The sequence below is a fragment of the Scyliorhinus torazame genome, chromosome 16, assembly GCF_047496885.1.
Source record: "Scyliorhinus torazame isolate Kashiwa2021f chromosome 16, sScyTor2.1, whole genome shotgun sequence".
In the NCBI taxonomy this organism is placed as follows: domain Eukaryota; kingdom Metazoa; phylum Chordata; class Chondrichthyes; order Carcharhiniformes; family Scyliorhinidae; genus Scyliorhinus; species Scyliorhinus torazame.
The window spans coordinates 86,683,955-86,697,588 of NC_092722.1; the positions used below are offsets into that span (position 1 = coordinate 86,683,955).

The 13,634-nt window shown below is 56.7% G+C and overlaps 1 protein-coding gene across 1 annotated transcript in view; it reads left to right on the forward strand.

Moving 5' to 3' along the window:
* The first annotated feature begins 604 nt into the window (after positions 1-604).
* Positions 605-13,634, forward strand: part of LOC140392927 (putative DBH-like monooxygenase protein 2) — a 108,781-nt gene continuing 95,751 nt past the window's right edge. The window contains exons 1-3 of the mRNA XM_072478708.1: positions 605-897; positions 10,043-10,189; positions 10,674-10,841. Coding sequence (XP_072334809.1) covers positions 628-897; positions 10,043-10,189; positions 10,674-10,841 — 585 coding nt within the window. The 5' untranslated portion in view covers positions 605-627. The remainder of the gene's footprint in view (positions 898-10,042; positions 10,190-10,673; positions 10,842-13,634) is intronic.

Below are 13,634 nucleotides of genomic sequence, written 5' to 3' on the forward strand. Positions count from 1 at the left end.
GCCCAGGCATGTACACAACACAATGCAATGCAATGCAATACCGTGGTTTACCACAGTGGACTTGGTGAGACGCAGGTCAACCGTGGCCTTATCAAATGGGGGAGCAGCTCGAAGGCCCAAATGACCCAGTATCCCTCCTACTTCTCACAGTCTTGTGGTCTCCCTCAACGAACGGCATGGGGACGCCTCACATCGAGCAACCCTAGGGGAGGACTGGGGGGGGGGGGGGGGGGAGTGCTGCAAGGGAGGAGGAGGGACAGGTGCAAGATAGGTCAGACTCATTGAGGGCCGGAGGAATGAGCTAAACTCCAGAAAAGATCGGCGCCAGAGGAATTTGGAAATCATGCCCGATAGGGAAACAAAAACCACAAAAGTAAACCTTACCAGTACACACGCACATAGACACAAACGGAAAAATGTTTTGAGTCTCGTGTTTCTCAAAGGAGACAATAGGGATGGTTGCTGTGGGAACGAAGAACTGGGTAACAGAAACCAAATACATTTATAATCCTGCCTTCCTCTCCGCTCCATTATCCTCCCTCCCTCCCCCATCATCACCACCCTTCCACTGGTATATATACTCCACCAGGCTGAAGCAAGGCCAACATTGGTAAGGTTTGAACGACGATGCCTGGGTTCACCACCTGTCTGCTCGCCCTCCTCGGCCTGCTCCTCGGGGGGTCCGTGGCCATGGACGCCGGCTTCCTGCCCCACCAGATGAGGCTGGCCGAGGATTTCTACCTCAGTTGGGACATTGACGTCGACTCGCAGCTGGTCACCTTCCTGGTCCTGGCCCGCACCAAGGGCTGGGTGGGCGTGGGAATCACCAACACTGGCGGCATGGACAAGGCCGACATGGCCGTCGGATGGCTCAAGGATGGAGAGGCCTACTTTCACGTGAGCAAACAGTCATTTTCCGTCGGGGGCTACAGATTCCACACACTGACTCTCACTGGGGTAGTGGTTCCACACACACTGACTCTCACTGGGGTACGGGTTCCACACACTGACTCTCACTGGGGTACGGGTCTCAGACACACTGACTCTCACTGGGGTAGTGGTTCCACACACACTGACTCTCACTGGGGTAGGGGTTCCACACACACTGACTCTCACTGGGGTACGGGTTCCACACACACTGACTCTCACTGGGGTACGGGTTCCACACACACTGACTCTCACTGGGGTACGGGTTCCACACACACTGACTCTCACTGGGGTACGGGTTCCACACACACTGACTCTCACTGGGGTAGGGGTTCCACACACACTGACTCTCACTGGGGTACGGGTTCCACACACACTGACTCTCACTGGGGTACGGGTTCCACACACACTGACTCACACTGGGGTACGGGTTCCACACACACTGACTCTCACTGGGATATGGGTTCCACACACACTGACTCTCACTGGGGTACGGGTTCCACACACACTGACTCTCACTGGGATACGGGTTCCACACAAACTGACTCTCACTGGGGTACGGGTTCCACACACACTGACTCTCACTGGGGTATGGGTTCCACACACACTGACTCTCACTGGGGTACGGGTTCCACACACTGACTCTCACTGGGATACGGGTTCCACACACTGACTCTCACTGGGGTACGGGTTCCACACACACTGACTCTCACTGGGATAGGGGTTCCACACACAGACTCTCACTGGAGTATGGGTTCCACACTCACTGACTCTCACTGGGGTACGGGTTCCACACACACTGACTCTCACTGGGATACGGGTTCCACCCACTGACTCTCACTGTGGTCCAGGTTCCACGCGCACTGACTCTCACTGGGGTATGGGTTCCACACACACTGACTCTCACTGGGATTCAGGTTCCACACACACTGACTCTCACTAGGGTACGGGTTCCACACACACTGACTTTCACTGGTGTACGGGTTCCACACACACTGACTCTCAGTGGGGTACGGGTTCCACACACATTGACTCTCACTGGGGTACGGGTTCCACACACACTGACTCTCACTGGGGTACGGGTTCCACACACACTGACTCTCACTGGGGTATAAGTTCCACACACACTGACTCTCACTGGAATACGGGTACCACACACTGACTCTCACTGGGGTCTGGGTTCCACACACACTGACTCTCACTGGGATACGGGTTCCACACACACTGACTCACACTGGGGTACGGGTTCCTCACACACTGACTCTCACTGAGGTACGGGTTCTACACACACTGACTCTCACTGGGCTACGAGTTCCACACACACTGATCCTCACTGGGATACGGGTTCCACACACACTGACTCTCACTGGGGTACGGGTTCCACACGCACTGACTCTCACTACAGTACGGGTTCCACACACACTGACTCTCATTGGGGTATGGGTTCCTCACACACTGACTCTCACTGGGTTCCGGGTTCTACACACACTGACTCTCACTGGGCTACGAGTTCCACACACACTGATCCTCACTGGGATACGGGTTCCACACACACTGACTCTCACTGGGGTACGGGTTCCACACGCACTGACTCTCACTACAGTACGGGTTCCACACACACTGACTCTCACTGGGGTACGGGTTCCACACACTGACTCTCACTGGGGTACGGGTCCCACACACACAGACTCTCACTGCGATACGGGTTCCACACACACTGACTCTCACTGGGATACGGGTTCCACACACACTGACTCCCACTGGGGTATGGGTTCCACACACACTGACTCTCACTGGGGTCCAGGTTCCACACGCACTGACTCTCACTGGGGTACGGGTTCCACACACACTGACTCTCACTGGGGTGTGAGTTCCACACACACTGACTCTCACTGGGGTACGGATTCAACACATACTGAACCTCACTGGGGTACGGGTTCCCCACATACTGACTCTCACTGGGGTACGGATTCCACACACACGGACTCTCACTGGGAACGGGTTCCACACACACTGACTCTCACTGGGGTACGGGTTCCACACACACTGACTCTCACTGGGGTACGGGTTTCACACACACAGACTCTCACTGGGATAGGGGTTCCACACACGCTGACTCTCACTGGAGTATGGGTTCCACACACACTGACTCTCACTGGGGTACGGGTCTCACACACACTGACTCTCACTGGGGTACGGGTTCCACACACACTGACTCTCACTGGGATACGGGTTCCACACACTGACTCTCACTGGGGTACGGGTTCCACACACTGACTCTCACTGGGGTACGGGTTCCACACACTGACTCTCACTGGGGTCTGGGTTCCACACACACTGACTCTCACTGGGATACGGGTTCCACACACACTGACTCTCACTGGGGCATGGGTTCCACACACTGACTCTCACTGGGGTACGGGTTCCACACACTGACTCTCACTGGGGTACGGGTTCCACACACTCACACACTGACTCTCAACGGAGTATGGGTTCCACACACACCGACTCTCACTGGGGTACGGGTTCCACACACTGACTCTCACTGGGATACGGGTTCCATACACATTGACTCTCGCTGGAGTATGTGTTCCACACACACTGACTCTCACTGGGATACGGGTTCCACACACATTGATTCTCACTGGGATACGGGTTCCACACACACTGACTCTCACTGGGGTACGGGTTCCACACACTGACTCTCAACGGAGTATGGGTTCCACACACACCGACTCTCACTGGGGTACGGGTTCCACACACTGACTCTCACTGGGATACGGGTTCCATACACATTGACTCTCGCTGGAGTATGTGTTCCACACACACTGACTCTCACTGGGATACGGGTTCCACACACATTGATTCTCACTGGGATACGGGTTCCACACACACTGACTCTCACTGGGGTATGGGTTCCACACACACTGACTCTCACTGGGATACGGGTTCCACCCACTGACTCTCACTGGGGTCCAGGTTCCACACGCACTGACTCTCACTGGGGTACGGGTTCCACACACACTGACTCTCACTGGGGTGTGAGTTCCACACACACTGACTCTCACTGGGGTACGGATTCCACACATACTGAACCTCACTGGGGTACGGGTTCCCCACACACTGACTCTCACTGGGGTACGGATTCCACACACACGGACTCTCACTGGGAACGGGTTCCACACACACTGACTCTCACTGGGGTACGGGTTCCACACACACTGACTCTCACTGGGGTACGGGTCTCACACACACTGACTCTCACTGGGGTACGGGTTCCACACACACTGACTCTCACTGGGATACGGGTTCCACACACTGACTCTCACTGGGGTACGGGTTCCACACACTGACTCTCACTGGGGTACGGGTTCCACACACTGACTCTCACTGGGGTCTGGGTTCCACACACACTGACTCTCACTGGGATACGGGTTCCACACACACTGACTCTCACTGGGGCATGGGTTCCACACACTGACTCTCACTGGGGTACGGGTTCCACACACTGACTCTCACTGGGGTACGGGTTCCACACACTGACTCTCACTGGGGTACGGGTTCCACACACTGACTCTCAACGGAGTATGGGTTCCACACACACCGACTCTCACTGGGGTACGGGTTCCACACACTGACTCTCACTGGGATACGGGTTCCATACACATTGACTCTCACTGGAGTATGTGTTCCACACACACTGACTCTCACTGGGATACGGGTTCCACACACATTGATTCTCACTGGGATACGGGTTCCACACACACTGACTCTCACTGGGGTATGGGTTCCACACACACTGACTCTCACTGGGATACGGGTTCCACCCACTAACTCTCACTGGGGTCCAGGTTCCACACGCACTGACTCTCACTGGGGTACGGGTTCCACACACACTGACTCTCACTGGGGTGTGAGTTCCACACACACTGACTCTCACTGGGGTACGGATTCCACACATACTGAACCTCACTGGGGTACGGGTTCCCCACACACTGACTCTCACTGGGGTACGGATTCCACACACACGGACTCTCACTGGGAACGGGTTCCACACACACTGACTCTCACTGGGGTATGGGTTCCACACACACTGACTCTCACTGGGGTACGGGTTCCACACACACTGACTCTCACTGGGGTACGGGTTTCACACACACAGACTCTCACTGGGATAGGGGTTCCACACACACTGACTCTCACTGGAGTATGGGTTCCACACACACTGACTCTCACTGGGGTACGGGTCTCACACACACTGACTCTCACTGGGGTACGGGTTCCACACACACTGACTCTCACTGGGATATGGGTTCCACACACTGACTCTCACTGGGGTACGGGTTCCACACACTGACTCTCACTGGGGTACGGGTTCCACACACTGACTCTCACTGGGGTCTGGGTTCCACACACACTGACTCTCACTGGGATACGGGTTCCACACACACTGACTCTCACTGGGGCATGGGTTCCACACACACTGACTCTCACTGGGATACGGGTTCCACACACACTGACTCTCACTGGGGCATGGGTTCCACACACTGACTCTCACTGGGGTATGGGTATCACACACACTGACTCTCACTGGAGTATGGGTTCCACACACACTGACTCTCACTGGGGTACGGGTCTCACACACACTGACTCTCACTGGGGTACGGGTTCCACACACACTGACTCTCACTGGGATACGGGTTCCACACACTGACTCTCACTGGGGTACGGGTTCCACACACTGACTCTCACTGGGGTACGGGTTCCACACACTGACTCTCACTGGGGTCTGGGTTCCACACACACTGACTCTCACTGGGATACGGGTTCCACACACACTGACTCTCACTGGGGCATGGGTTCCACACACTGACTCTCACTGGGGTACGGGTTCCACACACTGACTCTCACTGGGGTACGGGTTCCACACACTGACTCTCACTGGGGTACGGGTTCCACACACACTGACTCTCACTGGTGTACGGGTTCCACACACTGACTCTCACTGGGGTACGGGTTCCACACACACTGACTCTCACTGGGGTACGGGTTCCACACACACTGACTCTCACTGGGGTACGGGTTCCACACACTGACTCTCAACGGAGTATGGGTTCCACACACACCGACTCTCACTGGGGTACGGGTTCCACACACTGACTCTCACTGGGATACGGGTTCCATACACATTGACACTCACTGGAGTATGTGTTCCACACACACTGACTCTCACTGGGATACGGGTTCCACGCACATTGATTCTCACTGGGATACGGGTTCCACACACACTGACTCTCACTGGGGTATGGGTTCCACACACACTGACTCTCACTGGGATACGGGTTCCACCCACTGACTCTCACTTGGGTCCAGGTTCCACACGCACTGACTCTCACTGGGGTACGGGTTCCACACACACTGACTCTCACTGGGGTGTGAGTTCCACACACACTGACTCTCACTGGGGTACGGATTCCACACATACTGAACCTCACTGGGGTACGGGTTCCCCACACACTGACTCTCACTGGGGTACGGATTCCACACACACGGACTCTCACTGGGAACGGGTTCCACACACACTGACTCTCACTGGGGTACGGGTTCCACACACACTGACTCTCACTGGGGTACGGGTCTCACACACACTGACTCTCACTGGGGTACGGGTTCCACACACACTGACTCTCACTGGGATACGGGTTCCACACACTGACTCTCACTGGGGTACGGGTTCCACACACTGACTCTCACTGGGGTACGGGTTCCACACACTGACTCTCACTGGGGTACGGGTTCCACACACTGACTCTCACTGGGGTCTGGGTTCCACACACACTGACTCTCACTGGGATACGGGTTCCACACACACTGACTCTCACTGGGGCATGGGTTCCACACACTGACTCTCACTGGGGTACGGGTTCCACACACTGACTCTCACTGGGGTACGGGTTCCACACACTGACTCTCACTGGGGTACGGGTTCCACACACTGACTCTCACTGGGGTATGGGTATCACATACACTGACTCTCACTGGAGTATGGGTTCCACACACACTGACTCTCACTGGGATACGGGTTCCACACACTGACTCTCACTGGGGTACGGGTTCCACACACTGACTCTCACTGGGGTACGGGTTCCACACACTGACTCTCACTGGGGTCTGGGTTCCACACACACTGACTCTCACTGGGATACGGGTTCCACACACACTGACTCTCACTGGGGCATGGGTTCCACACACTGACTCTCACTGGGGTACGGGTTCCACACACTGACTCTCACTGGGGTACGGGTTCCACACACTGACTCTCACTGGGGTACGGGTTCCACACACTGACTCTCAACGGAGTATGGGTTCCACACACACCGACTCTCACTGGGGTACGGGTTCCACACACTGACTCTCACTGGGATACGGGTTCCATACACATTGACTCTCACTGGAGTATGTGTTCCACACACACTGACTCTCACTGGGATACGGGTTCCACACACATTGTTCTCACTGGGATACGGGTTCCACACACACTGACTCTCACTGGGGTATGGGTTCCACACACACTGACTCTCACTGGGATACGGGTTCCACCCACTGACTCTCACTGGGGTCCAGGTTCCACACGCACTGACTCTCTCTGGGATAGGGGTTCCACACACACTGACTCTCACTGGAGTATGGGTTCCACACACACTGACTCTCACTGGTGTGTGAGTTCCACACACACTGACTCTCACTGGGGTACGGATTCCACACATACTGAACCTCACTGGGGTACGGGTTCCCCACACACTGACTCTCACTGGGGTACGGGTTCCACACACACTGACTCTCACTGTGGTACGGATTCCACACACACTGACTCTCACTGGGTACGGATTCCACACACACTGACTCTCACTGGGGTACGGGTTCCACACACACTGACTCTCACTGGGGTACGGGTTCCACACACACTGACTCTCACTGGGAACGGGTTCCACACACACTGACTCTCACTGGGGTCTGGGTTCCACACACACTGACTCTCACTGGGAACGGGTTCCACACACACTGACTCTCACTGTGGTACGGATTCCACACACACTGACTCTCACTGGGGTACGGGTTCCACACACACTGACTCTCACTGGGGTACGGGTTCCACACACACTGACTCTCACTGGGGTACGGGTTCCACACACACTGACTCTCACTGGGGTACGGGTTCCACACACACTGACTCTCACTGGGGTACGGGTTCCACACACACTGACTCTCACTGGGAACGGGTTCCACACACACTGACTCTCACTGGGGTCTGGGTTCCACACACACTGACTCTCACTGGGAACGGGTTCCACACACACTGACTCTCACTGGGGTACGGGTTCCACACACACTGACTCTCACTGGGGTACGGGTTCCACACACACTGACTCTCACTGGGGTACGGATTCCACACACGCTGACTCTCACTGGGATACGGGTTCCACACACTGACTCTCACTGGGGTACGGGTTCCACACACACTGACTCTCACTGGGGTACGGGTTCCACACACACTGACTCTCACTGGGGTACGGGTTCCACACACACTGACTCTCACTGGGGTACGGGTTCCACACACACTGACTCTCACTGAGGTACGGGTCTCACACACACTGACTCTCACTGGGATACGGGTTCCACACACGCTGACTCTCACTGGGATACGGGTTCCACACACTGACTCTCACTGGGGTACGGGTTCCACACACACTGACTCTCACTGGGGTACGGGTTCCACACACACTGACTCTCACTGGGGTACGGGTTCCACACACACTGACTCTCACTGGGGTACGGGTTCCACACACACTGACTCTCACTGGGGTACGGGTTGCACACACACTGACTCTCACTGGGGTACGGGTTCCACACACACTGGCTCTCACTGGGAACGGGTTCCACACACACTGACTCTCACTGGGGTACGGGTTCCACACACACTGGCTCTCACTGGGAACGGGTTCCACACACACTGACTCTCACTGGGGTACGGGTTCCACACTCACTGACTCTCACTGGGGTACGGGTATCACACACACTGACTCTCACTGGGGTACGGGTTCCACACACACTGACTCTCACTGGGGTACGGGTATCACACTCACTGACTCTCACTGGGGTACGGGTTCCACACACACTGGCTCTCACTGGGAACGGGTTCCACACACACTGACTCTCACTGGGGTACGGGTTCCACACACACTGGCTCTCACTGGGAACGGGTTCCACACACACTGACTCTCACTGGGGTACGGGTTCCACACTCACTGACTCTCACTGGGGTACGGGTTCCACACAGACTGACTCTCACTGGGGTACGGGTATCACACACACTGACTCTCACTGGGGTACGGGTTCCACACACACTGACTCTCACTGGGGTACGGGTATCACACTCACTGACTCTCACTGGGGTACGGGTTCCACACACACTGGCTCTCACTGGGAACGGGTTCCACACACACTGACTCTCACTGGGGTACGGGTATCACACACACTGACTCTCACTGGGGTACGGGTTCCACACACACTGACTCTCACTGGGGTACGGGTTCCACACACACTGACTCTGACTGGGGTACGGGTTCCACACACACTGACTCTCACTGGGGTACGGGTTCCACACACACTGACTCTCACTGGGGTACGGGTTCCACACACACTGACTCTCACTGTGATACGGGTGAGAGTGCCCAATTCATTTTTTCTAATTGAGGGGCAATTTAACCTGGCCAATCCACCTAGCTTGCACATCTTTAGGTTGTGGGGGTGAAAGCCACACAAACATGGGGAGAATGTGCAAACGCCACACCTACAGTAACCCAGAGATGGGATGGAACCTGGGACCTCGGCGCCGTGAGGCAGCAGTGCTATCCAGACAGACGTTGACAACGAGTCATTGGACAAAGAGTCATCGGACTCGAAACGTTCGCTCTTTTCTCTCCCTACAGATGCTGCCAGACCTGCTGAGATTTTCCAGCATTTTCTTTTTCATACCCACACACGCTGACTCTTAATGGAAAGTTCAGCACCGATTGTAATTTGTAGTTTCCAGCGTCTTCTTTCTTGTCCACAGGACCGACACGGAGTTGGGAATAATGTTCCTGTCATCGATGATTCCCAGGATTACAAACTGCTCACCTTAGTTGAAAATGAGACACACACCGAGATGATATTTCGACGCCCATTTCGAACGTGTGACCCTGACGACCTGGATCTAACGGTATCGAGTAGGAGGTTATAGGGGAAAGAAGGAGGTTATAGAGAGAGGGAGGGATGTAGGGGGATGGAGAAGTCTACTGAGAGAGGGAGGGTTGTAGAGGCTGGAGGAGGTTACAGAGATAGGGAGGGTTGTAGAGGCTGGAGGAGGTTACAGAGATAGGGAGGGGTGTAGGAGGCAGGAGGTGGTTACAGAGATAGGGAGGGGTGTAGGGGGCAGGGGGTGGTTACAGAGATAGGGAGGGGTGTAGGGGGCTGGTGGGAATTTTTGGCAAGGCTGGCATTGTGCGTGCCCTTCACCCATTGCCCTCCACACTGATTGGGCATTCCGGAGGGGTGCATACTGGTCGAGCACACTGCCCTGGGAGGGGACTGGATCCCTCGTCCCCGGGCCATTAGCCAGGGATGATGATGTCTGATGACGTTGTCACTCTGTGTTCCAATGTGTCGGGGTTTTGATGATGGTAAAGTCTCTGATCTCTCCCCAGGACGACACACTCCGAATTATATTTGCCTGTGCCACTGCGGACCCAACCGACGTCAACAAGATCCCGTACCACAATTTAGCTGGAGTTAAATCTGCGCAGATCCTGATCTATGGTCAAACCGTTCACCCAAAACCGGCTAACAGGAGCAGCTTTGACGTCGTTACAAATGTGAGTCTAACCGGGGACGTCATCAACAGAATCCCCGACAGTGCTGCACACCCTCGGTACTGACCCTCTGACAGTGCCGCACTCCCTCGGTACTGACCCTCTGACAGTGCTGCACACCCTCGGTACTGACCCTCTGACAGTGCCGCACTCCCTCGGTACTGACCCTCTGACAGTGCGGCACTCCCTCAGCACTGATCCTCTGACAGTGCGGCACTCCCTCCCTACTGACCCTCTGACAGTGCGAGGCGCCTTCAGTACTGACCCTCTGACAGTGCCGCACTCCCTCGGTACTGACCCTCTGACAGTGCTGCACACCCTCGGTACCGACCCTCTGACAGTGCTGCACTCCCTCGGTACTGACCCTCTGACAGTGCTGCACACCCTCGGTACTGACCCTCTGACAGTGCCGCACTCCCTCGGTACTGACCCTCTGACAGTGCTGCACACCCTCGGTACTGACCCTCTGACAGTGCCGCACTCCCTCGGTACTGACCCTCTGACAGTGCTGCACACCCTCGGTACTGACCCTCTGACAGTGCGGCACTCCCTCCCTACTGACCCTCTGACAGTGCGAGGCGCCTTCAGTACTGACCCTCTGACAGTGCCGCACTCCCTCCCTACTGACCCTCCGACAGTGCGGCATTCCCTCGGTACTGACCCTCTGACAGTGCCGCACTCCCTCGCTACTGACCCTCCGACAATGCGGCACTCCTTCGGTACTGACCCTCAGACAGTGCTGCACACCATCGGTACTGACCCTCTGACAGTGCGGCACTCCCTCGGTACTGACCCTCCGACAGTGCGGCACTCCCTCCCTACTGACCCTCCGGCAGTGCCACACTCCCTCAGTACTGACCCTCTGACAGTGCGGCACTCCCTCAGCACTGACCCTCTGACAGTGCAGCATTCCCTCCCTACTGACCCTCGGACAGTGCGGCACTCCCTCGGTACTGACCCTCCGACAGTGCGGCATTCCCTCCCTACTGACCCTCTGACAGTGCGGCACTCCCTCCCTACTGACTCTCCGACAGTGCGACACTCCCTCAGTACTGACCCTCTGACAGTGCTGCATTCCCTCCCTACTGACCCTCGGACAGTGCGGCACACCCTCGGTACGGACCCTCCGACAATGCGGCACTCCCTCCCTACTGACCCTCCGACAGTGCGGCATTCCCTCGGTACTGACCCTCCGACAGTGCAGCATTCCCTCGGTACTCACCCTCTGACAGTGCGGCACTCCCTCGCCACTGACCCTCCGACAGTGCGGCACTCCCTCCCTACTGACCCTCTGACAGTGCGGCACTCCCTCAGTACTGACCCTCTGACAGTGCGGCACGCCCTTGGTACTGACCCTCAGACAGTGCTGCACTCGCTCCCTACTGACCCTCCGACAGTGCCGCACTCCCTCGGTACTGACCCTCAGACAGTGCGGCACTCCCTCGGTACTGACCCTCCGACAGTGCAGCATTCCCTCCCTACTGACCCTCGGACAGTGCGGCACTCCCTCGGTACTGACTCACCGACAGTGCGGCACTCCCTCAGTACTGACCCTTGGACAGTGCGGCACACCCTCGGTACTGACCATCTGACATTGCGGCACTCCCTCGGTACTGGCCCTCCGACAGTGCAGCATTCCCTCGGTACTCACCCTCTGACAGTGCGGCACTCCCTCGCTACTGACCCTCCGACAGTGCGGCACTCCCTCGGTACTGACCATCTGACATTGCGGCACTCCCTCAGTACTGACCCTCTGACAGTGCAGGGCTCTCTCAGTACTGACCCTCTGACAGTGCTGCACTCCCTCCCTACTGACCCTCCGACAGTGCGGCATTACCTCGGTACTGACCCTCTGACAGTGCCGCACTCCCTTGCTACTGAATCCTCCGACAATGCGGCACTCCCTCGGTACTGACCCTCAGACAGTGCTGCACACCATCGGTACTGACCCTCTGACAGTGCGGCACTCCCTCCCTACTGACCCTCCGGCAGTGCGGCACTCCCTCAGTACTGACCCTCTGACAGTGCAGCATTCCCTCCCTACTGATCCTCGGACAGTGCGGCACTCCCTCGGTACTGACCCTCAGACAGTGCGGCACCCCCTCCCTACTGACCCTCTGACAGTGAGGCACTCCCTCCCTACTGACTCTCATACAGTGCGACACTCCCTCAGTACTGACCCTCTGACAGTGCTGCACTCCCTCCCTACTGACCCTCCGACAGTGCGGCATTACCTCGGTACTGACCCTCTGACAGTGCCGCACTCCCTTGCTACTGAATCCTCCGACAATGCGGCACTCCCTCGGTACTGACCCTCAGACAGTGCTGCACACCATCGGTACTGACCCTCTGACAGTGCGGCACTCCCTCAGTACTGATCCTCTGACAGTGCAGCATTCCCTCCCTACTGACCCTCGGACAGTGCGGCACTCCCTCGGTACTGACCCGCCGACAGTGCAGCATTCCCTCGGTAATCACCCTCTGACAGTGCGGCACTCCCTCGCTACTGACCCTCCGACAGTGCGGCACTCCCTTGGTACTGACCCTCAGACAGTGCGGCACTCCCTCCCTACTGACCCTCCGACAGTGCCGCACTCCCTCGGTACTGACCCTCAGACAGTGCGGCACTCCCTCGGTACTGACCATCTGACAGTGCGGCACTCCCTCCCTACTGACTCTCCGACAGTGCGACACTCCTTCAGTACTGACCCTCTGACAGTGCAGCATTCCCTCCCTACTGACCCTCGGACAGTGCGGCACTCCCTCGGTACTGACCCTCAGACAGTGCGGCACTCC